Below are 23,333 nucleotides of genomic sequence, written 5' to 3' on the forward strand. Positions count from 1 at the left end.
TTCCCACCGTCTTAAGTCAAGGATGGGGAAACTGTAGCCCCTTCAGAAGTTGATGGACTTCAACTCCCTTCATTGCTGACCATGGACCATATTGGCTTGATCAACACTATTCCCTATCCTTGCTTTAAGCAGAGAGCTGTTGTTCAGGGGCCCAACCAACTGAAACACAAGTTCTGTAGTCCTTTTCAGGCTCCAAAGGGAAGGAAATAGGACCCCCCCCAACTGTCACAAAAAACCCTTCTCCTGCTGTGCTAAAAGGATCAGCTGGCAGGTGATGTGAAAAACTTATGCATGAAATTAGACAACCACAGCCAGGCAGAGTAGACAATGCCATACTTGCGTTTGCTGATCTGTTATTGGAGTCTATGGGTGGTAGTCAAGGTTAGTCCTACTCAGAGTAGACCCACTGAAAGCCCACTTCTATACACTGAGCAGAAGGTCTGAAGGGGGGAATGGTATATGCACCTGCAAGCTCCCCACTTCATCAGACTTCCCGTCAAAGGCATGGAGGTCTGGAGAGAAGAGTGTAAGGACAGAGGATGAAGATATAGCAGGCAGGGCCAGCACATACAGCCCAACTCCACCACCTACTCATGACCGGGAGGTCACACAAGCTGCAGTAATGCATATTGCTAGGGAAGAGGAGACAGAGCACAGGGTTGCTGTTTCAGCGGCAGATGCACATTCCCAGGAATGTTTTGGCTTAACTATTAGAAACATTCAGTGCTCCATACTTTTTCTGTTTATGAAGATTCTCCTAAGAAATTACACATCGTGCCAGAATTGCTATATTTTGAAATTTAAAAAATAAAATCTGTTAAGTACAACTAGGTAAGCCAAGTGTCTAAAGAAAACTACAGATTGTAACAGGGACATCTTGTGGAATGCCTGTTTTGCTTGACAAGGTCTGTTACTGCTGTTCTCAATAAGAAATGGAAAATGGGTAGTCTGGCTGAATGGGTTTTATTGGATCAGCTTCTACTGCGGCAGGAATATGCAAGCTTTCTACTTACAAACGGCTCTTCATCTGGCAGAATGGAGAGTAGGAGTTATATCACTGGATACATATAAAGCAAGACTAACCCACAATCAACATTTTCCTAGTAGTAGCCTTTGCATGCTTTTTAACATTTCTGAGTGCCTTGAGAGTCCTCCCCTACTACTCTTTTTTGTGTGTCAGAGCAATAGCAGCACAAATGGTAAATCCCTCTTTCCCCTTCATGGCTCTTCTCTGAATCCCATCACTGTTCTCAACAGCTTTGTTCATATCCTATAGGTCAGCTCTATGACTTCCTAAAGGATAAAAGAATGGGATTGGTTAAGGTCCTGAGCAGGGGAGGGACATATGCCACCAGCTCACCCACAAGGACCAGTCTCACAGCTTAAGGTGGAAGGGGAGAAAAAAGGTGAATCCACCTGTGCATATAGTTCTTGCTAGAGGGCTTTATTAGTCAAGGAGAGCTTTTCACACAGGTAGTGTACTTGTGGATGAGGAGTACTTGACCTCATCTCTCTGAGCTGACCCCACGTAGTTGTCCCGCCTGGCAGCGTACTCCCCAACGTTGGGCAGCCCTGGCACCACGCAGCAGCTCAGGGCGCTGCGGTAGATACTCATGTCGTGGGCGTCGTACCACTCGTCCGTCTTCTCATCATAGCACTCAACGTTGAACGTTGTCGTGAAGCCGTTGAAGCCGCCCACCACAAAGAGCAGGTCGTCCACCACTTCGATGCCAAAGTTGCTGCGAGGGTTGAACATGGTTGGGATGGTCCTCCAGGTGTTGGCGATGGGGTTGTAAGCTTCTGCGCTCCGAAGGCGGTTGGCTCCGTCAAATCCGCCCACCTGTGAGGCAGCAAAAAGACAGGGAGTCATTTAGAGGAGGAGGAGGAGGCGGCGGCTGCTTCACACCAAGTCAGACCACTGATCCAGGCAGATCAAGGAGGCACCATGCAGATGCTGGGCCCAAACTCCCATCAGTTCCATGCAATAGCAGTAGTCAGGGCTGGTGCAGAAGGACATTTTATTGCCCAAGATGAAGGACAAGATGGCACAAGAGGGAAGCTGCCATAGGGGCCAATGACCAGAGAAGAGAGTTGTTGTCATCTGATCAAGTCTTCTGTGCACACTGAAAGCTTGCATAGCACTAGTTTAAATCAACACAAATTGTTCCAGTAGAAGACTTCACTGAGGCATTTGACTCCCTACTTTAAATTACACCTCGGCATGGACTCACTACATGCCCTAAATGCAAACTACAATTGTAGCCTTAACTTTACTGTGGGATAAAAGCAAAGACCTGCTATAGAGGGTTGCTGTACAGGTCACCAATACAGAACTTTAAATGCTTAAACTGGTGTACAACTGCTTGCAAATATGGTTATTCCATAGGCTACAAGAAATCAGCAGATGTATCCTAGAGCATCTGCACTGCATGCAGAAGGCCCCAGGTAACTCCAGGTAGGACTAAGAAGGAACCCTGCCTAAAACCCTGCAGAGTCTGTCAATGTAGACAATAGTGAGCTGGACAGAGCAATGGTCTCATTCAGAATAAGGCAGCTTCCTGTGTTCCTATGTAATCCATTATATCTGCACTCAGCTATTTGTTTTGACTTCCCCATTTCCTTCCTGGTGCAGCCCAAGCAGTATGAATCAAAGCCCTGTCAGGCTGAGGACTTTTTCACTGTGGCTTGGATTTCTGTGGTTTAAGTTGTTTTGTATGTGTTTTGGAATTATAAGTTATCAACAAGAAACTTTAATGGATTTTTGAAAAAAAGAAACACCCTGATACATAAAAGCAATACGACATGGAGAGGCTGAAATTATTTAGGCAGAGGTCACAGGTGGCATTTAATTTTTTAAAAAAGAAACGTGGTATATGAGGACTTAAACTGACCAGTCATGTGCCCCTAATACAGGAGCATAAGAAATGGCTTTGCCTTGATAAGGAAGGACAGTCACTCTGAACATGCTCAGAGGTTCTCTTCCTTCCATACAACCTGCAGGTTGAAACAGAAAAAGCCCCCCACAACACACACGTGGCAATGCATGGTAGTGTTGGGAGTGTGTGATTTAGGAGCTTGACTCCAACTTCAGTGAGAGACCGTGGAAGCAATAGTTGCAACCCTCAACATCAAACTGATGTCTGGGAGAGGGTGGAACACTGTGAACTATGGACAGGCCACTGGAGGCCCTGCTTTCGGGTTTCCCTTGCTCTCAGTGTAGCCCCTGATCCCAAAGCCTCCTGAAAACATGCACTACTACACACAGAGGCCGTGCAGAAACACAGGTGATAAGCTGCCACATCTTGCCTAACAATAGGTGTAATATAAGGTATCTGATAATTGTAAACGATGTGCGGGTACAGGTAATGTTGCTAGTTAGCATTAGTGATACTTGAGCTATATAATATGCACCAAACCAAGTAAAGTGTTCTTTGTTATTCAGTAATCTCAGAATGTGTGTCGGCAACTTCCTACGTTGGCAACCTCCCACAACAGAACAGAACTTTGGTGTGAGTAGTGGGATGAGGATTCAGCAGAACCACCTGAAAGAATGGCCCAACATTGAGTGTCATTGCATATACTTAGTGATTACCAAATAATATGTATGTTACAGTAAGGCTGGCCCTGCTGCCATCACCACCAGGACAGCTGCAGCTTGGAGGTCTTAGTGCCAGGCATTGAGACCCCAGTAGCTGTCTGAAGATGCCAGCTGTTGATACCAGGCTGAGAAGATTGCCACACCCCTCAGAAGACCACTAAGATACAGCATTCTTGCCATTTTGTGCCTATCCACTTCCTTAAATATATAGAGTTCATGAGCAACAGCTTGGCCAGCACTTGGTCTACACCAAACCAAAAGGAGGCAGCATTGTTCCAACGACTTTACCGCCAAAGGGTGCTGCAGGCTTGCCTGCCATTACGGGCACAAAAGGACCCTGGCCTTACTGCGTAGACGTGTTCTCCGTACGCTATCACGCCAATGCCGCTTCGCCTGCTTCTCATGGGTGCGATCAAGCTCCACTGATCAATCTTGGCGTCATACACTTCTGCTGTGAACAGGCACTCATTTCCGTTGAACCCACCACATATATAGACCTTTTTTAAAAAAGGAAAGCAAAAAATAGGTTTGTGAAAATATTGTTGAAATAAATTTGGTGCCATTGTAGAGAGAATTGTTGGCCCTGTCCACTTTACACACGTATTGGTTTGATGGCTTTTTAATTGTTATGGTATCCTCCAAAAAAACCTTGGGGATTGTAGTTTGGTGAAAGCACTGAGAATTTTCACAGGCTTCCTAGGCCCCCGGGTAAAACTACAGCTCCCATGATTCCTTGGGATAAGGAATGACTGTTGTTAAGTGTGATTAATTTTTTAATCCTGGCCTTCCTCCAAGCACCTCAAGGCAATGTACGACATACCTCCCATGCAATTCTTACAACAACACTGTGAGGCTATGTTAGGCTGAGAGAGAGGGAATGGGACAAGGACACTCAGTGAGCTTTGTGGCTGTGTAGGGATTTGAAGCTTACTCTCCATAGTTCTACTATGACCATGAAACCCACACCAGCTCCTACCCTGGATACACTTGAAAAGTTTGTATCGGGGTTTGGGAACTTGTGGCCCTCCAGATGTTGCTGGACTCCATCAGCCCCAGTTGGTATGTCCAATGGCCAAGGATGATGGCCGATGGAGTCCAGCAACAGCTGGAGGACCACAGATTTTTCATCACTGGTTTATAGTAACAGAAACCAAGGTTGCTTTTCCTGCTGAAATAGCTGGCTGGATAACCTCTCATTGCTTAAGATGTTAGAGCAGGTCTGCACAACTTGCCATTTATGCCTGATATGATGGTCCACCAGCAGCTTAATAGACATTCTGTGTTACAGCCTGCCTGACATTGCAAAGCCAGCTGGGTTTATCTGGCACCTGGAAGGTCAGTTTATGTGGCCGGTGGGCTGTTTCCAGCCAGATGTGGCAGAAATCACACAGGGATTACAAGAAGCCAAATTTAAAAGGACGTTGGAAACTGCCTTACACTGAAACAGACTATTGGTCCATCTAGTTCAGTATTGTTTATACTGACTAGCTGTGGCTCTCCAGGGTTTCAGAGGTCTTTCCCAGTCCTACCTGCAGATGCCTGGGATTGAATGGATGCTTTACCCCCTGAGTTACAGCCTTATTCCTTAAAATTATTTAAGATTCTTAAATATTCGTGCTCAGTTTATGACCCTATATCAGAGGAACTGCTCAAGTATGGATACTGCACCGAAACTGATGGGGTTCGCAGGACGCCTGACTGTGAGATTCACTAGAAAAAGCATGTGTGGCTGGCAGTGCTTACTGTTATCTTTTTTCTTTTTTAAAAAAGATCTCAAGTGCTTGTTTATTTCATTTCATTTCTAGAGAGATAGCTGTTGTACAAAAACAATGAAAGTCTTATGGTGTCTGATGAAGTAGGGCTCTAATTCATAACCACTCAAGTCATAATACGTTTGTTAGGGTTTAAGATGCCACAAGTTGCCACCATTTATCTTGCTCTGCTCTTCATCTGACAGTGTTCCCAGAGCGGCGACCAATATAAGCAATAAAAAAGTATATCCATCAATAAAACAATACTGCCAAGCAAACTATCACAATAATAAGCATTGCAAACAGATACTGAAGGTTTTTAAAATCTAACATAAAATACATACAGCATTAAAAGGTCTAGACAAAAAATAAAATAAAGATGTTTATTACTTCAGTTGATGGCAGAGCAGGGATGATCTCAAAGGCTGGACAGGTTTTTGCACTGGGGCTCTAAGCTATTTAAGGATGTCTAGGTTAAAATCAGAACTTTCCATTCTGAACAGAAACAGTTAATGTAGCTGATTTAAGATTGACATAATATGTTCTACATGAGTGGTCCCAATTAATGAACATACTGCTATATTTTGCACTAAATGAGGTTTCAAGGCATCTTCAAAGGCAACTTCACGTACAGAACATTGCAGTGTTCTAAACAAGATGTTGCCAGTGTGTGGATAACTGGCCAAGCTATTGTCATCCAGAAGGGGTCACACCTGGTGCACCAGCCTCAGCTGGTAAAAGGAATTTCAAGATGTAGAGACCACTTGGGCCTCTCTAGATAAGGCCAAATCCAGCAACACTCACCAAACTGCAATGATCACCACCTCTCAGGTCACATGAGCCACCAACTCACAACACCTTCATCTCATCTGAACTGAGGTTCAGTTTATGGATCCCTCATCCCTGCCCCCTCTGGTTCATTATCAATCAAAAGCAACTCTTTTGCATTTCCACAGCATTTCCATGTGGATTTGATGAAAAAGAAAAACAGAGCTTGGTGTCATTAACATTTTTGCTTTCCCCCCCTCTGTCCTAAAACCAGGTTTACGTTATCTGTATTGTTGTCATCTTTACAGAAACGAACAAAGGCTGGAAAAGGGTTGTAGTTTAGAAAGCAGCTCAGGATGGTGAGGGGCCTTGTGGACATCAGTCTAGCCTCGTTTCCTAATCTTCCCTTAATATTTAATTTCTTCTCTTAGAGGCAACCCCCCTAAAGTTTCACATCTATCCCTGTGACCTGTCAGCCTTAGCAGCTGGTTACCTTTTATAAACATTGGCCTACTTTCATTCTCATTACCTTTCCATACAGGGTTGTAGCACTTGCATCACTCCTCTGCTCATGCATGGGGGCTATCAAGGTCCACTGGTTGGTCTCGGGTTCATACCTCTCAGCTGTGTTGAGACGCACATAGCCGTCAAAGCCACCCATGGCATAGATGAAGTTATCAAGGACGGTGACACTAACATAACAGCGTCGTGAGTGCATGGGTGCAACCTGGTGCCACGTCTTCTTGACGGGCTCAAATCGCTTGACGCTGTTGAAGTAGTCCACACTGTCAAAACCCCCAATGATGTAGACGTAGCCCTTTAAGTAGGCGGCACCATGGTACGCCCGGGGGCTCTCCTGCTGGCACGTGACGTTCACCCAGCGGTCTGCACGGGCGTCATACGTTTCGATGGCATTGGTTGGGCTCCCACCGCTCCAGCCGCCAATGGCAAACAAAATAGCGTACGGCAGACGGGGTCTCGTCAGCGGGTTGGTGAAGTCGGAGCTAGATGGTCCGTTCATGTTGAGATCGTACATGGCTTTCAGGGCGTCGATAACAATGGGCTTGCACTCCTCGCTATCCTTCACATAGTCATGCATTTTGACATTGTTCATAAAATATTCAGCATGCATCAAGGCCAGGCGTACCTACAGAGAGGGGAGTGAAAGGACTGGTGCTAAACAAGAAGCCTAATAGGAATGAGGCACATTCCTGCCTTGTTACTCTCAAGTTCATGAGACAGGTCTGTTTCCCCACCATCACTCAGCCTGTGAACCTTGCCCACTGTGTTACAGGAGTCTTATTATGAAGTGGTATCCTCTCAGGAAGGTGGAGGAGTATAACTAAAGCTGCACTTAACTGTCTAGCAGTGAGATCACGGGGAAGGTCTCCATGACATGAAGAAAAACTATGTTATGCAGAGCTGATGCTATGATTCATAACATCCGAATCAATTAGGAGACCAGTTATGAACACTTTCTTTTTACTGTGATTAATGGCTGCCACTGGAGGATCCAGAGAGCAGCAATCCTCCTTCTACCAACGTAATAATTTTATTTTATTGCAGTACAGGCATTAGGACAGCAACTGTTTGGTGTTTGTCCAGCTGATGTTTTGGGACTCAGCAGCATCTCCAGGACGGTTGAAATCCTGGCTGCCAAGGATTCACTGGATCACCAGCAGAGGATTCCACCAGCTGCATTAATTGCCGATTATTAGTTTTGCGATGTTATGTTTCAGTGATACAATATGGCTTATTGTATATTGTTATTGTAGTACTGTATTTAGATTTAGATTTTTGCATGAACTGTTTTGAGAAGTGAGGTGTTGTGCATGTGATGCACGTGCCCTCCCACTGAGCTACAGTGGTACCTCGGGTTAAGAACTTAATTCGTTCTGGAGGTCTGTTCTTAACCTGAAACTGTTCTTAACCTGAAACACCACTTTAGCTAATGGGGCCTCCTGCTGCCGCCGCGCCACCAGAGCACGATTTCTGTTCTCATCCTGAAGCAAAGTTCTTAACCCGAGGTAATATTTCTGGGTTAGCAGAGTCTGTAACCTGAAGCATATGTAACCCGAGGTACCACTGTACAGCTCTCCCCCAATTTATGATGCTTGTATCCTTGTGGTCAGCCAGTTGCCCCAACGGGAAGCCCACAAGCAGGACCTGAGTGCAACAGCACTCTCCCCACTTGTGATTCCCAGTGACGGGTAGCAACATCAGCCTTTCAATAATAAACACATGAATGAAACTCAGGGTGACATACGTAACAGACCAAGAGCCTCCTGGAGCAGGCCTATGGCCCATCTAATCCAGCATCCTGCTCTTACAGTGGCCAACCAGATGACGATGGGAAGCTTGCAAGCAGAGCCCGAGTGGAACAGCTCTCCCCACTTGTGATTACCAGCAATTGGCATTCAGGAGGCATACAGCCTCTTGCACCAGTACACAGCCATTATATGAAGCTGATTGGGAAGTTAGCCAGCACTGTAGATCTGGAGACATAAGGGGTTGGATTCAACACCACACTATTACAATCGTTCTGTCAGCTCACACAGTTCTGCTTGCCAGATGGAACGATTCCACCCTCTCCTCCCTGTGTGCCGTTTTGGGGGTTCTCCCAAACCACCCCCAGAGCTTATGGAGGGAGGCACAGTGGGGAGAAGTGGGGGAAAGCCCTGTAGCGCTAATGGGAGTCCTTGCACTGGCTCCTGCTAGCCCAAGTATTTAGTTAAATCTGGTCCTAGATACCTGAAGGACAGGGGATGGATGGACCCCCAAGATATTTAAAAGGGCTAACCTTAGGGAGCAGGACTGCCATGTGCTGCTTTCGGTTTGTGGGATCGTGGGCAATCCACTTGAGGATGGCCTCAAAGACGGCGTCTTCCTGTTTCACATTGAGTTCGTCCTTTTCAATGATGTCTTTAAACTCATTGACCGAGAGCTCCAGGAATTCAGTAGACGCTTTTACCATCTCCTCAAAGTTGTGCAAGATGAACATATAGGCCGCCTGCCGCAGCTCCGGACAGAAGTAGTACTCTGTGAATTTGCAGATACCAATACAGTTCTCCAGGCACAGCTGGCATTTCATGAAGTCAGAACAAGCCCTGACGATGCCCATCACATTAAATTGGTCAGCAGCCACAAGAAGCCTCTCCACATTGTCCACGGTGATGGGCACTGTCCTTGTGTAGGCGTATTCGATAATGAGTTTCATCATATCTGGAGTTATGCCAGGAATATTATATACTCTCTTCTCTGAGTTGTTCCAGCTACTGGTAAACAGAGCTCTGAAAAAGAACACAACTATTTCTCATTGGTCTTTGTTGCATCTTGGGGTCCTGATCCTCAAGGGGATGGTGTTGGGTCCACCGGGATCCTCCAGCTAACCCGCTGAACCTCTATAGCAATCCCCACAACTTTTTGGTGCTCATGACAGCTGCAAGCCTCATATTGCTTCTAAAAGTTGAACAAGAATTGGCACTACTACAGGTGCTACGTAATACCTATTCGGCATTTGTAAGAACTCAATTGTTTAGTGTGGCAGCGCCTGCACTTTGGAACTCCCCGACTATTGAGATCAAGCAGACGCCTTCACAGTACTTGTTTTGGCACCTGCTAAAAACATTCTTGTTTAGACATGCCTACCCAGATGCTTAGAAAGTTGAGGTGATCTGTTTTAGTATTTAGGGCACACCTGCCTGACTAGGAATTCAATGCAAGACTGAGCAACCTTGCACTAGTTCCTATGAACAGGCAGCACCTGTCTACAATGCTGACACTGTAACCACACCCATCTTTAGGCCAGACTGCCAAAAAATAAATAAAAGCTAAACAAAAAATAAATATTCAGACCAGATTCTCTAACATCAGGTCTGGGGTGCAATAAAAGTTGCAACAGATGGAATGCCCATCAAGAGGCACATCATGGCTTCAACCTGTGGACTTGGTTGCCAGTGTAAACTATTGTTGACAATGACAGCTCTTAAGTCATGCTGGTGCATTGGCAGCTTATTATTTTAGTACTCTACATACCTCAACTGAAACATATTCCAGCTCACATTTGCTGACTTCCTTGGGCTAGAAGAGTTGGGTCCTCAGTAGCTACTGGGCTGATAATGCGACAAGATTTTGCTCCTAAGGCAAGAAGTACGGTCACTTGACCGTATCAGCAAAATCTCAGAAACCGTTATTCAACAGAGCCAACCAGATATTAAACAAAAACCCTGTTTGCTCAAATAGCACCATGAGTCTCCCAATACTACAAGTCAGTAATGACTCAGAAGAAGTGTGGGCTCTGTATTTTATCCTAGATGGGCATGAAAAGCCAAGGATGGTAGGGTCTCATTATTCAAGCAAATCCTTGCTATGGAATCCACTGTTCAAACAAATTAGAAACCTAGACAATCTTATCCCCTCCTGTCTTTTCTGCCTTATTCCTATCCTGTGGTATTTCATTAACCTTCTTCTTGACTTATTTGGCTTTGATAAAAGACTCTGCTTCTGAATTATGCTTTTGGTTGCCATTTGGCATCCCCTTGACTTGAAGACACAACCTGAAACTGTTAATTGGTGGACATGAGTTAAGAACACACTCATTTACCTTTTAAGACAATTTGATTAAATGTTGCTGTAACAGAGAATGAAAGTTACATTACAACATGGTTCTCAACTATTCTGGTAGTTAAAAAACCCCACAAAAAATAAATAAAATAAAAAACCCTATTCTGGTAGTTTTTGTTTTACTAAATTTATCATTTAAATGGGAACCTATTCAGTGGCTTTCGCAATATGACCACTTCTTTGAGTTTAATTGATCAGTTAAAAGGCAGATGAACAACTAATAAATTCCAACTGCCTGTCAACCTACTAATTAGTGGTTATGACTTCCACACAACTGCAATCTGGGATAGAGAGGGTGAACCAGCAGCCAACCACATCTTTGAAGACAGCAGGAACTCAAGCATCTATTACTGAATAAAATGAGCCCTTAAATCAAGACATATTCCTGGGAATTTTGCCAGAGAAACCAACTCTTGCCTGTTAGAAGCACTGACCTAAAATAGGAGCTGCAGCTACAGAGGATGTTCTTGTGGGCATTGAACTCGCACCCATTGACCTTGATGATCACGTCACAGAGCTTCCCTTCCAGTCGAAGTTCGTTGAAGACTGTACAAGCCATCGCACTCATCTTCCTCTCCATGTGGCGGTGGGAGTACCCCGCCGAAGCAGAGGCATCATCCATTTTTTCAAGGTGGGGGGAGGCAGCACAAAGAGCTGCCAGGCCTTCCACTTAACCCTCCTCTTGGAAAAAGGGTGTGATTGGTTCAGAGGTTCCAGAATCCCTCCCATAATGAGACCCTTGACATGACCAGGTTCTAGAATCTTGGCTGTCCTCTGAAGCAACGTGGTCCTGCTCACAGTCGACAGCAGCATCTGAGGTTAGGATACCCCTTCCCCACACAATTTAAAATAAAATTAATTGATGCGTAGACAGCTTTTGACTCACAGTGGGCCACGATTTAAACATCTCAAACTGAGGGTGAACCAGAATGTAATCTGTTCATGATTGTCCTAATTTATATCCTGAGATATTAAAAACCATTTAAATAAAATGGCAGCACATTATATTAAACATTGAAACAGTTCTTTTGCATATGATATGAATGCTGGCTGCTTCTGACCTAATCCATATTTAATTTTTCAACTCACCAACAGATGATTGTTTTTACATCTCCCAAGGGCATGGTATGAGATATAAAGCTTAGAGCAGCAGCATGGGCATAAGGGAGGAATAACTGGCCAGGCAAGCAGCACCAAGATTTAGGGATCATTTGGATCAATAATCTGAATTTGACCAACTATGCTATCCTGTAGCATGAAAGGCTGATGTTTCAGAATAAATGGAAAGAATAGCAATACCAAAGACCGGGGGAAAACAACAATATGGTTTGACTTGGCACTTGTTAGATATTATGTGCAGTAGTTCCAATTTGTCTTATGTTAATTTATAAGTTGGTATTGACCTTTAAAGCCCTTCACAGTTTAGGACCAAGATCCTGTTGGATCGCCTATCTCCTCAAGAGACTAGGCACTGACATCATTAGGTGCTCCCACCACAGAAGATATAGCTGTACTTTTTGTCTTCTTATTGCTGCTAGGAAGACCAATATGCCAAACTAATGCACTGGGAGTAAACTCCACTGAACATCATGGGACTTACTTCTAAGTAATAGTCATAACCATTTGTTCCTTGACTTGCAGAAGCTCATTAAGATGATCTTTAGAGAACTCCAGTTCTTGCATTTTATCAGTCTGCAATTTACTACAAAGTTCTAAAAGTGGTAACAAATATAGTATTCCCTTGCTGGCCAGTGGTTTATGCTCTGCATCTGGGAGCAGGAAATGTTGCTTAAAATTATACAGCTGAATACATATCCTGGAAAGAGATTTCCTCTTTGAGGAAGAAATTCAGATGCTGTGCCATAGCTCACTAATTTTAGGAGCATTTATGCAAAAGGATTCGGGAACTCTATAGAAAGCAGCAAGCAGTAAAGTTCACTGTGTTCTTTTAATTCAGTATAAAAAGTGGAATGAAACTCAAAAGTGTCTCATGGTGCCATCTTGGCTCATTAAGAAGTAGGTTTGTGCAGAATCGTGATAACAAAAAAAATATATTATGCAGCAGTAAAAAAGGGGGGAGGATGTAAGTGACCAGAAGCTTTCAAGAACAATCGCCTGAGCGTTTAAAGTTTCACTGCTTTTTGTGAAGTAACGAAGGTCACCTTTCCTTCACAGTATCCTACTCACTAAGTTCTCTTGTGCAACTATGCCTCTAATGCCTCCCATAAACAGAGCTCAGTGCCAGTTCTAAGCAGCCAGTGCGTCAAGGTTTTGCTTTCCAGCGGACAAAGACTCCCATTAGGTTCAGGTGTATTCACAGAGGTGACCACAGCCTGCAGGGCAATGGGAGCTGGTCTCCAGCCATTTCATGATGTGCTGCAGGTGGCCACCATGACTGCAGCCCTGGCACCACACGAACAGACCCTTCACTACGTGGTGGCACACAGCACACATGCTGGCACACTGCCGACATCTGAAACGAGACCACAGAATGTATCAACCAGAAGAAAATGACTTATCTTAGCAGTCAAATGCAACACAGATTCTGGAACACAAGAATCCCAATGAGAGCTAATGTGATTACTGATGGACAAGGAGTAGGGAGACCCAGGTGCAAGTCCCTCACTCAGCCATGAAGCTCACTCATCCTAACTTACTTCAGAGGGTTGCGTGAGTAAAATGGTGCATGGTCATGATGGTCATGTGTGTGAGAGAGAAACATGCAGGCCAGCCTAAGCTCCTTGGAGCAAAAGTAGGAAATAATTGTAAGAAATACAAAAAATAAATAAAATGTGAAAAGCAGTTGTAGTCTCTGCAGCTGGTAGGAGCATGGCTCACCTGAAATTGTACACCAATTCATTTTTCACCACTATTGGGAGGTGCATTATTGGGATGCATAAAGTTCGCAAGAGGTATAGATAAGAGATCCATTCTGACCCACTGAACCAGCACATCAGTCATGAATGGATAGGAGCCCATCAGGAGCTCAAAAAACTTATGTTTTGCAGCCTTCTTATGACCGCATTGTAATCAGGTGCCTGGGATGTCTCTGTTGGCTTGATGTAGCATAAATTGAGGTCTGTTCTAAATTTCTGTATTCCACTATACTTCTTAAACAGCATGAAAAAGGATGTAAGCAGTCGTGAAGTGATTTTGTTTCCCAGGAATTTTTAAAAACACTTTTGCTACACCACTGTGTTGAACCAAAGGCGAGATGTTCCAGAAGCTCTGCAAACACCATCTTGGTAGTCAAGATAACGCTACAATTAATTAGTCGTTTTTGCAATAATGAGCTGATGTATGTTTATATTCACTTGCTCTGATATATGCAAATTGGCTTGCTTTAATGCTATGCTTATCTGTGAACCCTGGAATGCTGGGCTCTCGGCCCAAAGAGGGGAGCTATCTGTAAGCCTTGGATAACTGCTACCTATGGCCTCACCAGCCAGGTGTGATGGGAGGTTCTGGGTAAAATGACCTATGCTGCTTTGTGCGTAAAGGATGTATATACACATTTGCTTGGGCGCTGACAAGTCATGACAACCTCTCACTGTTGTGATGTCCATTCCGCATCTGTAAAGTCAGTGAGGCTCTGCACACTGTGCTGTAAATTTACACTTTTTAAAAATAAAACACCAGAACTGGCCATTCTGGCATTTTTTACATTCTTCAAGAATCAGTCCACTATCATAGGTCACATCATATGATCTCCTATAAAACGAGTAAGGCACACCTAGCTTCAAAAGCCTTCATGTAATCAGTGTGGGGGTGGTAAAATGATTTTTAGCTCCTGGAAAACAAAATCACTTCTAGCTTTATTTATCAGGAAGTATGTATGCGAAGGGTTACTTAAAAGAGGGAAGATAATTTAAGATGCTTTGGGTGCAGGAGATCCCAGTTTCAATCCCCAGTCCTGAAGATTGGAAAACACCCCTGCTTGTGATCTCAGAAAGCTACTGCCACCAGAGTAAGCAATTTCAGATCAGTTGAACAATTGTCTGACTTGGAATAAGGCAGATTCATAAAATTATTCTCAGTATGTCACAAAACTAAAACCTCTATATGTGCATACATGCACACAGTGTGTCTCTGCAGAGGCCTCTCACCTGTCACAAATCCAGCCTTTGTTGCTCATGGGTCTTTTGCAATTGCTGCAGTTGATGTGCAGTGTGGTGGAGGCCTGGTTGAGGCAGTTGATGGCTCTGCACGTGCTCAGTTTGATCACCTCATTGGAGATGTTCCACAGCTGGAAGCGCTGCAGCAAGTCAATGTATGAAGTGTACCAGTGTTCCTGTGGGGTTTTAAGGCATTGCACACAAGTCACTTACAGTATTCGTCTCCAGAAATCTCTTTCAACCTGTCTCTTGCAACTCAAACCCTTTATTTTATTGAAATACTCATATATTGCCTTTTCATCTTTTTTTTTTTTTAAAAAAAGATGCACTCAAGTCTATGAACAACTTCTAATGCAGGTGAAATAGAACACAAAATTCATATGGATCTTTCCATGTTCCTCTTCTGCAGATGGATATTTTTAAGTTGGCCCTGGCCCATCAAACTGGAAATAACTGGCAGGTGTGCTTTGATAGCCAGACAATCTAGACCAACTCCACTTAATATACTACCACAAGCATTAACATGAAGAGCAGCTATTTTATTTCACACACTTGCTGCCTTTCAGTAAACATGGAATTCAAAGTGGAGTATAAATGGATCCTGGGCAGACTCCCATCCAGGCATTCACCAGACCCAGACCTCCTCATGGCCACTGCCCATTCCACATGCCTCTCCTTCTGTGCCTGATCAGCACCAGCTCTGATAGAGGCAGAGGATAAGTTGTGCAGAGCTTACTACTCCTTCTCCTTGTATCTCTTGCTGCTTGCTCACTTGGGGAGGGCAAGTGAATAGGCAGCAACAGTTAGGAGGAGGCGCAGCAGGATAGGAGTTTTTGTGGATTGGGATGGGCTCCTTATTGAGTGTGCAGCTTTCAGCAGGTATCTGGTAATTATGACCCCCAATCCTAATCCTAAAATACAGAACAGGGAGGTACCTGTGCTTGGTCATCAATCTCCTTCCGGATACGATCCCCCAACACGATAAGTACAGACACCGCCATCTGGACATCCCCCTGCTCAGCATAGAAGAGCAACATGTCACGGACAATGGGGCTGAAGAAGTCAGCAGGCAGACGGCTGTCATACAGAGAGTGAGAGATGGAGATCAGGGAGAATGATTCCACAGGTGTCAGTGACACAGTCTCTGCCTCATTGCCACTGACATGTGGGGAGTCTGCTTTGTCTTGTAAGTGATCCAGTGCAGAGGGATTGTCCACAATCTCATGACGCAAAGGGAAGGCCTCCTGGGGAAGGATGTACTCTTGCTCCTCAGCTGTTAAGAAAACATGGACCCATGAGAGGAAAGGCAGATGGGGAAAGATAAACAATTCCACCCAACACAGAAAGGGGAACAGGAAGGACCAACAGTTCTCAAGAGTATATACACTCACTGTGAGGATTCTCATGGTCTATCATGTACAGGTCATCTTCATCTCCTTCCACATCCCCAAGGAGATAATCTGCAGGGACATCACTGCCTTCAGTCTCTTCGTTCTCTAGACATCCAAGAGTAAAAAAAAGAGGGAAGCAGAGAAGGAAGTGAGAAATGGTTCTTAGGTTTCTATGCAGTGTTGGGGGAGAGGTATGTCACCATTCTCACCATCGTTATTGATCAGTGTGGAGGAAGAATCCATGAGTATGTTTTCAGGTCGGTTCTCTCCCTTGCTCCTCTCCATCCTTGACTCACTGCCAATCCCAGAAGGAATATCTTTCAAGTTAAAGCTGGAAGGGAAACACAAATCTGTGTTACACCCAGGTAAAACCTGATGCTTCCAGCTTCCCTTCTACATCCCGGCACCCAAGTCCCCCACTGGTTGCAATTCCTGGTAACCAAGTAACCACACAAATATTCTATCATTAAGATTTTGAGTTCAATTTTTCTCACGGCTCACATGAGAACCTACTGAAAGACCAGTAGCACTTCTGAACTTATCAGCAAGGTGCATTTTTTTCTGCCCTGGAGTATGCCCTATTTCCAAGAGCTCAAGAGTGGAAATGCGAGTCTTCTCACTTTTATCCAGATGAATACTCTACCTAATGCAAATGGTGCTGGTAATGTGTAAATAAGACCTCTCATGCAACCAGCCCACCTACATTTGCCACAGTCAACATTCTACCTCCCATCTCACAACTAAGATCAAGGATGCTGAAGCCTTTTTTACCTGTTCATGAGTGGAAGGCTGGAACTACTCTTCCCAATGCTGTGATTAAGGTTTGAAGAGGGAACAGTGCTAGGGCTAGAGTAAATAATTCGGAGCATGGTCCATGTCTGAGCAACCTGACAAATAAGAGAAAGAACAGAAAGAGTTAAACTATCAACAGCCACGTCTTTCAGCTAAGGAAAAGGAATAGAGGCAAACGAGACATGAAGAATGAGGTATTGGGCTGGAGGCCACCACACACCACCACAACAATTTCAGGTAATGTCTTATGGGAGAGGGGCTGAACATAGCCCTTGACTCCTCTTTACATGCTAGGAAACTCTTAGCTGTCTCTCAGGAATTTCAGGACTGAGACTTAGTTCACAGCAGAGAAATAACACATGCAACATCAGCCTCTACAACTGGTAAAGGTAAAGAGACCAAGAGACCCCTGACCATTAGGTCTAGTCGTGGACGACTCTGGGGTTGCAGCGCTCATCTCGCTTTACTGGCCAAGGGAGCCAGTGTACAGCTTCCAGGTCATGTGGCCAGCATGACTAAGCCGCTTCTGGCAAACCAGAGCAGCGCACAGAAACGCCGTTTACCTTCCCGCCGCAGCGGTACCTATTTATCTACTTGCACTGCGTGCTTTCGAACTGCTAGGTGGGCAGGTGCTGGGACCGAACAATGGGAGCTCACCCCGTCGCGGGGATTTGAACCCCTGACCTTCTGATTGGCAACTGGTAGGAAGTATAATATCTCTGGATTGGTAAGGTCTCTTATAAAATACTACAAGTATAGACTTCTGCTCACTACACATTCTGCTTGTGCCACTTAAGGCATTAGGAATGGGAAACTTATGGCCCTCCATCAACTGCACTCAAGGCAGACTCACTGGAATTAAAATTAGACTTGACTATTCATTTCAATGGGCCTATTCTAAGTAAAAGTTACTTGAATAGAGCCCCATGTGCTACTGGAAAGTAACTCCCATTATCCTCAGCTACTGGCCACACTGGTTGATGCTGATGGGAACTGGGAGTCCAACATCCAAAAAGCCATAGTTTCCCCACCCTTGACTTAAGGCTCTAATTCAGGCTCATGTTCTGGCTTCATCACAAGCCGCCAACTTCAGCAAAGAGACTTCTGGCACTCTGAGTTGAACATACATGCTGCAGGTTTGGATTCCAATACAATCAACCATGGCATCTCCTTCCTGGGTGCCCATTGGGACTAGGATATGTTGTAGCCCCCTCCCCAAATCTACCGAAGTATAAGCGAATAACTCCTGCACAAAGGGAGCCCTTACCTGGTTGCGCTTGAGCTCTTTGGCTACTTTGGCATTATGGTCACACAGCTCTGCCAGCGGTCTCCCTGTCAGCACATACTGTTTGGCGGTCCGCACAAACCAGTCCATGCTACCAGCATCGCACTCTGTGTCCGCTTCAAATACACTTAGGGCACTGGAAGAGGAGATGAACTCGAACTGTTCTGTGGGGTCTAGCTTGCGCTTGAAGAAGATAGGATGGCGCCGATCACGCTTACGGTTAGAATCAGAGGAGATGAGGCTCTCCTTCGCAGCAAAAGCCAGGTCCCCAAAGAGGCTGTAACAAAGCCCCTCAGGGTTAGCCCGGTCAATAGGCTGGATGGCATCCTTGAAGATATGCTGGTAAAGAGTGCTGTCCTTAGAGCCAGACAGGAGGAAGTAAGGATCGTGGAGATGACGCCACACAATCCCTGTGGTGACATCTTTGTGTTCCTCAAACATGGCAGAGGGGATGAAAGGCCGACGTACATCCCACACATAGATGTTGTGGTCCACCATCATGGAGCATGTGGCAATGTGGTGTTTGCATTCAGGCCGCCACTTGACCCTTGCCACAGAGGCTATTGTCTGCACACAGTATATCTCTTTGGCCCGGTTGGTGTTCATGTCCCAGACCTTTACCATCTTATCTCGGCCCCCTGTGGCCAACCAGCCCCTAGATGAAGAGAAGAGAAGCTTAAGTGGCCAGTAAACAGTTCAGCAACCACCACTTTTCTTATACATGATCTACACTGACCTTATACCCAGCTACCAACTCACAATACTGCTAAAGCATGAGGGGCTAACCTGTAGCCCTCCAAATATGTTCAACTACAACTCCCATCATGCCTGACCAGCAGTCATGCTGGCTGGAGCTGATGGGAATTGGAGCCCCCATGTCTCTACTCCTGAGAGCTTATAGCGAAGTCATCAGTGACAGTGAGGGGTGGGGTGAGCACACATCCCGATCCTTGCTCTCACACACCTGTGAGTCTTCTTTTCTTATCTGCATGACAAAACCCTCATACATCCCAAAATGCTGTTGGGCTACAGCTCCCATAAACCTTAGCCAGCATGGCCCCTAGTCAGGAATGACTAGAGCTAGACGTCAACAACATCTGAAGGGCCACAAGTTAGGAACCTGTGCTGCAGTTCTTAGCCTAGAATTTCAAATTTAGGAAAATAATTTATACAGCATACTAACAAATACAAGTTCTTGGAGAAAGAGCTTTGAGTTTTCTAAGATGCATTTCTATAATATAATGCTTAAAAACAAAGCACTACACGGAAGATGTTTACTTGAGGAAGGCAATCTTAAGAACAGTAAGTTCTCCATGTTTAATAATGTTTAAAAATAGGAAGGGAAAACTGCATATTTAAGAAGGAAGAATGTTCCATGGGCAGGGAACAGAGAATCCTAGTGCACAACGTGAGATGGTGCCAAAGGGAAAAAAGGAGCGTACACAATAAAGTGAGATGAGGATATGCTTGAAGACAAAGAACAAAATTTTAGTGCAGAATTCTAGCCCCTGCTGTCCATACCTGTCTTCCGGGTGCCAATCGCAACAGAATACGGGCCCATTATGGGCTGTGAACATCCTCTCGTAGCGGTCTGGCCGGCGGATGTCCCACAGCTGAACATTTCCATTCTCAAAGGTTGCAGCAAAGGTAAAGTAATCACGTATACTAAACTGGACGTCACGGACACTTTCTGATTGACCTGAAAGATAATGCAACAGACAGCATATTTGGCAAGCTTCATATCTGGCAGCTCATCTAGATGACACTCACCATTTGTAATCATACTCTAGCACAACAGATTTCAGGCTCAAGGGCCAAATCAGATTCTCTCTCAATAATTTGGTCACACCTTGCTTTCGGCCCAGCCCCAACAAACTCAAAGCACTGCCTTTTGACCAGGTGTAACTAGAAAAAGGTACTCTCGACCATTGCTGAGAGTGTTAAGAGTCAGGCACAGCAAATTCAGAAATGACTCCTTACCTGAGAATGTGCTAACAGAATCTTTTTTGCGCAGGTCAAAGCATTTCATGTAGCCATCCTGGGATCCACTGAGAAGCATGTACACCTCTGTCGGGTGGAAGCACACCTTGTTAACTGTTCTTTTGTGCTCGGTGAAGAGCTGGTCCTGCTTGTTACGAGATGGTTTGCCGAGGTTCCAGGTCACAACGACGCCATTGGTGGCTGCTGTGGCCAACAAGTTCTCATCCATCTGGTGCCACACCACGTCGGCACAGCTGAAGTTCAGGGATGGCTTGCGGCCAACACGCAAGTTCAGCTTCTCCACAAACTGGTCTTCTTCTATAGAGTAGATCTTAAAGATGTTACGCCCAGCTACCACTACCTGGGCAGCATCACGACATACACTAATGGCATTGGCAGGGGCATCCAGGTGGCAGAACATGGTCCGTCCAGTGATAGTATTGCCACCGAGGGCAGTGGTCACCCTAGCCATTTTCTCCATGGCTGCCTTCTGAGGGGCTCTCTGTGGTTCTGAGGGATCTCCCAATGACCACAGAGCAGGAGTGTCTACAGCTATATCTTAATGGACAACTTCACAAAATTAAACTCAATCTTGCAAGCTCCTTATCACTAAAGCTTCATTTTAAAAAAAGGAATATTCAGCACTTGAAATAAGGTCCTACCCAGAAATGGGCAGCATCTTAACACAAGGAAATGTCATGAAGTGATCACATAAAGCCAGTGCTTACAGCTCCAGAGTTAGTTGCAAGCTCTTCTAATTTGCATTGGAAGCTTACTTGGCTTTAGGTCTACCTTGTGTGGAAATGTCTTTGTAAACCATCAAGCACTTCTTTTCCTACTTTCAAGTAGACTCTTGACAGAAACTTTTCACTTGCAGGATAGCTTCTGGCCGAAGAAATTCAGCAAAGTTCTGCAATACAAGACAGAATTGTTCAGGATGCAGACCAACCCACACACACACACCCACACACAGAGAAAATTAGTTAAGAATAAACATCTCTCTCAAAGCATCGGACACTGAAACAAGACCAGTACCCACCATTGTAGAAGTTGCCATTTGCTTCTGAGAAGAACCTGCATAAAAGAAACTGACACACCACTAAAGACAAATGTTTTAATGTCTTTCATATTTTATTTATTTATTGTCATCCGTCTGTCTCAAGAGAAATGGAGTACGCCTCCGGGGGTGAAGTCAAACTGCTGGAGAATCACAGCACCTGCCGTGGCTGCAGAGACCAATTAATAACTGTCCCCCCCCCCAATTCTTATTGTTGCATTAGCAGCACCAAAGTGACCTCCCTAGGGTACAAGCCTGGGCAGTGTGCATGGAGGTCCTGGACTGCCCAGAGGACAAGACCGCCCTGTCTGCCTTGTTGAAGTGGTCCAAAGGGAAGCAGAACAATACATTTGGCACCAGCTTGGCTGCAGGAGTTGCCAGAAAGTATACAAGACGACATCCCACCAACTGCCTTAGGGACTCCACTCTGGATTTGTGTAGGGTTTACTCCTTGGCCTTTTCTTTTCCCAAAGATGTCCTGCAAGGCAGCAGGTAATTTATTTATTTACTGAATATCCCACCTTTTCCTCACTTGAAACTAGGGCTGAAAACAAGCATTACCACCCCAGTTGAATATATTGCTGGGAGAGATCAATTTTAACTGGGAAGACTGACAGTTAATGGCACATGTATTTTTGGGATCATCCACACTAACCTTTTGCCCTGCGCTTTCCTGGTCTGTGTCCAGGCACTTTTTTTCTCTCTGCCACTTTCCCCAAGAAAACCCAATCTGTACCCCTAAATCGGAGCAAACGGCAATTCCGGTTTTAAGTGGATTCAGCACTAAAGAGCAGGTTTTTGCGGCTTGGACAGGAAGCTTTAAATTGTGGAGCCGTGCCTACAAATGCAGAGCAAACGTTAAGTGTGGAAGAGTCCTAAATGTAACACGAGTCTCCTTATGATGCAATACATGTGCAGATCTGGACCACCGCTTTAATGGAAAGTGAACAAATTATACCTGAATGCTACACTATCAAAAAATAAAGCACAACTTTTTCTGAAGTTTGGCATCCGTTTATTGAATACATCAAATTAAAGCAACATGACCAGCAGCCGCCCTCTTCTCACGGTTTCCTTTGGAAAAAAACTATTATTGGATAACACGCCTATGAAGAACAATAGCCTGGAATTATAATGCTATTTTGTTGTAATACGACCCTCCTCTCTCTTCCCTTCTCTCCCCACCCCCTTTTCCCTATGTCGTTGTGACCAATGGTTTTTTGCGTATTGGAAATGAAAGCAAGAACGATTATAAAAAAATATAAATAAAATAAAAAAGCCAACGCCGCAGATTAAAGTTTGCTTTAAAACGGAGCTTTAGTTAATATAAAAACAACAACAAACAAACCCGCCATGCAATGTATTCAATCCAGCATTTCCTCACCCTTACATGTCTCGGGAGCTCAAAAAGATGCGCTGCATATATAAATGCGCAGCAGTTTTAGTCCCGCGCGAGGCCTACCCAGCCTGGCCTGGCTTCCCTCAGCCTTTCACGAGCGAGCGCCGGACGAGGCGCTGAGGGAAAAAGCAAAAGCAAACGGGCGGCAGCTCACCTGGCAGCGGGCCCAGGCCGCCAGGCCAACGGTTTCACCGATCGCTGCTCCCGCGGCCACTCCTGGCGGGGCCTCCGTCGCTCAAGGCAGCCGCCTCTCCTTCCGCCGCGGAAACCCGGCCCGCCTCGCCCGGCCCCTTCCGCCACCGGCCAGGCCGCTCCGCCCTTGCTTGCCTTCCCGCCTGCCGGCCCCCCACCCTGGCCGCGCCGCCTTCTCGGCCCTTCGCCGGCGAGCCCGCGGGGCGTTGGGCGGGAGGCTTCACCCGTCGCCCCCGGCTGCGTTTTCCCGCAGGATCGCGGGCGGGGGGCGGGGAAGTCGCGTTTTTCAATGCTCCCGTGTATTTTATTTATTTATAATCCTGCATGTAGAAAACTAGCACAGCAGGGAGTGGTCTGGGTTAGAATCGTTCTCCCTGACATG

General features: G+C 45.3%; 2 protein-coding genes across 6 annotated transcripts; both read right to left on the reverse strand.

Annotated features, from left to right (window-relative positions):
• Nucleotides 1-947: 947 nt before the first annotated feature.
• KLHL10 (kelch like family member 10) lies at nt 948-13,155 on the reverse strand. 2 transcript variants are annotated; one of them, XM_083585111.1, is made up of 5 exons: nt 11,175-13,155; nt 8,918-9,407; nt 6,647-7,264; nt 3,946-4,095; nt 1,424-1,840 (listed from the first exon to the last, which is right to left on the reverse strand). In XM_083585111.1, the coding sequence occupies exons 1-5, from the start codon at nt 11,360-11,362 to the stop codon at nt 1,466-1,468; spliced, it is 1,821 nt and encodes a 606-aa protein (XP_083441237.1). In that variant the 5' UTR covers nt 11,363-13,155; the 3' UTR covers nt 1,424-1,465. The 2 variants fall into 2 exon arrangements, with proteins under 2 accessions (XP_083441238.1, XP_083441237.1); XM_083585112.1 differs by lacking the exon at nt 3,946-4,095 and having other exon boundaries at nt 948-1,840; nt 11,175-12,531.
• WDR24 (WD repeat domain 24) lies at nt 12,670-23,120 on the reverse strand. Of its 4 annotated transcripts, none has more exons than XM_083585061.1 (10): nt 22,914-23,120; nt 20,304-21,213; nt 19,845-20,022; nt 18,306-18,978; nt 17,018-17,133; nt 16,456-16,577; nt 16,247-16,351; nt 15,791-16,128; nt 14,847-15,031; nt 12,670-13,213 (listed from the first exon to the last, which is right to left on the reverse strand). In XM_083585061.1, exons 2-10 carry the CDS (start codon nt 20,782-20,784, stop codon nt 13,045-13,047), a joined length of 2,367 nt encoding a protein of 788 aa, XP_083441187.1. In that variant the 5' UTR covers nt 20,785-21,213; nt 22,914-23,120; the 3' UTR covers nt 12,670-13,044. The 4 variants fall into 4 exon arrangements, with proteins under 4 accessions (XP_083441187.1, XP_083441188.1, XP_083441190.1 ...); XM_083585062.1 differs by having other exon boundaries at nt 22,745-23,062; XM_083585064.1 differs by lacking the exon at nt 22,914-23,120 and adding an exon at nt 22,751-22,865.
• Nucleotides 23,121-23,333: the final 213 nt, after the last annotated feature.

Source organism: Podarcis filfolensis (genome assembly GCF_964270895.1).
Source record: "Podarcis filfolensis genome assembly, chromosome: 14".
In the NCBI taxonomy this organism is placed as follows: Eukaryota; Metazoa; Chordata; class Lepidosauria; order Squamata; family Lacertidae; genus Podarcis; species Podarcis filfolensis.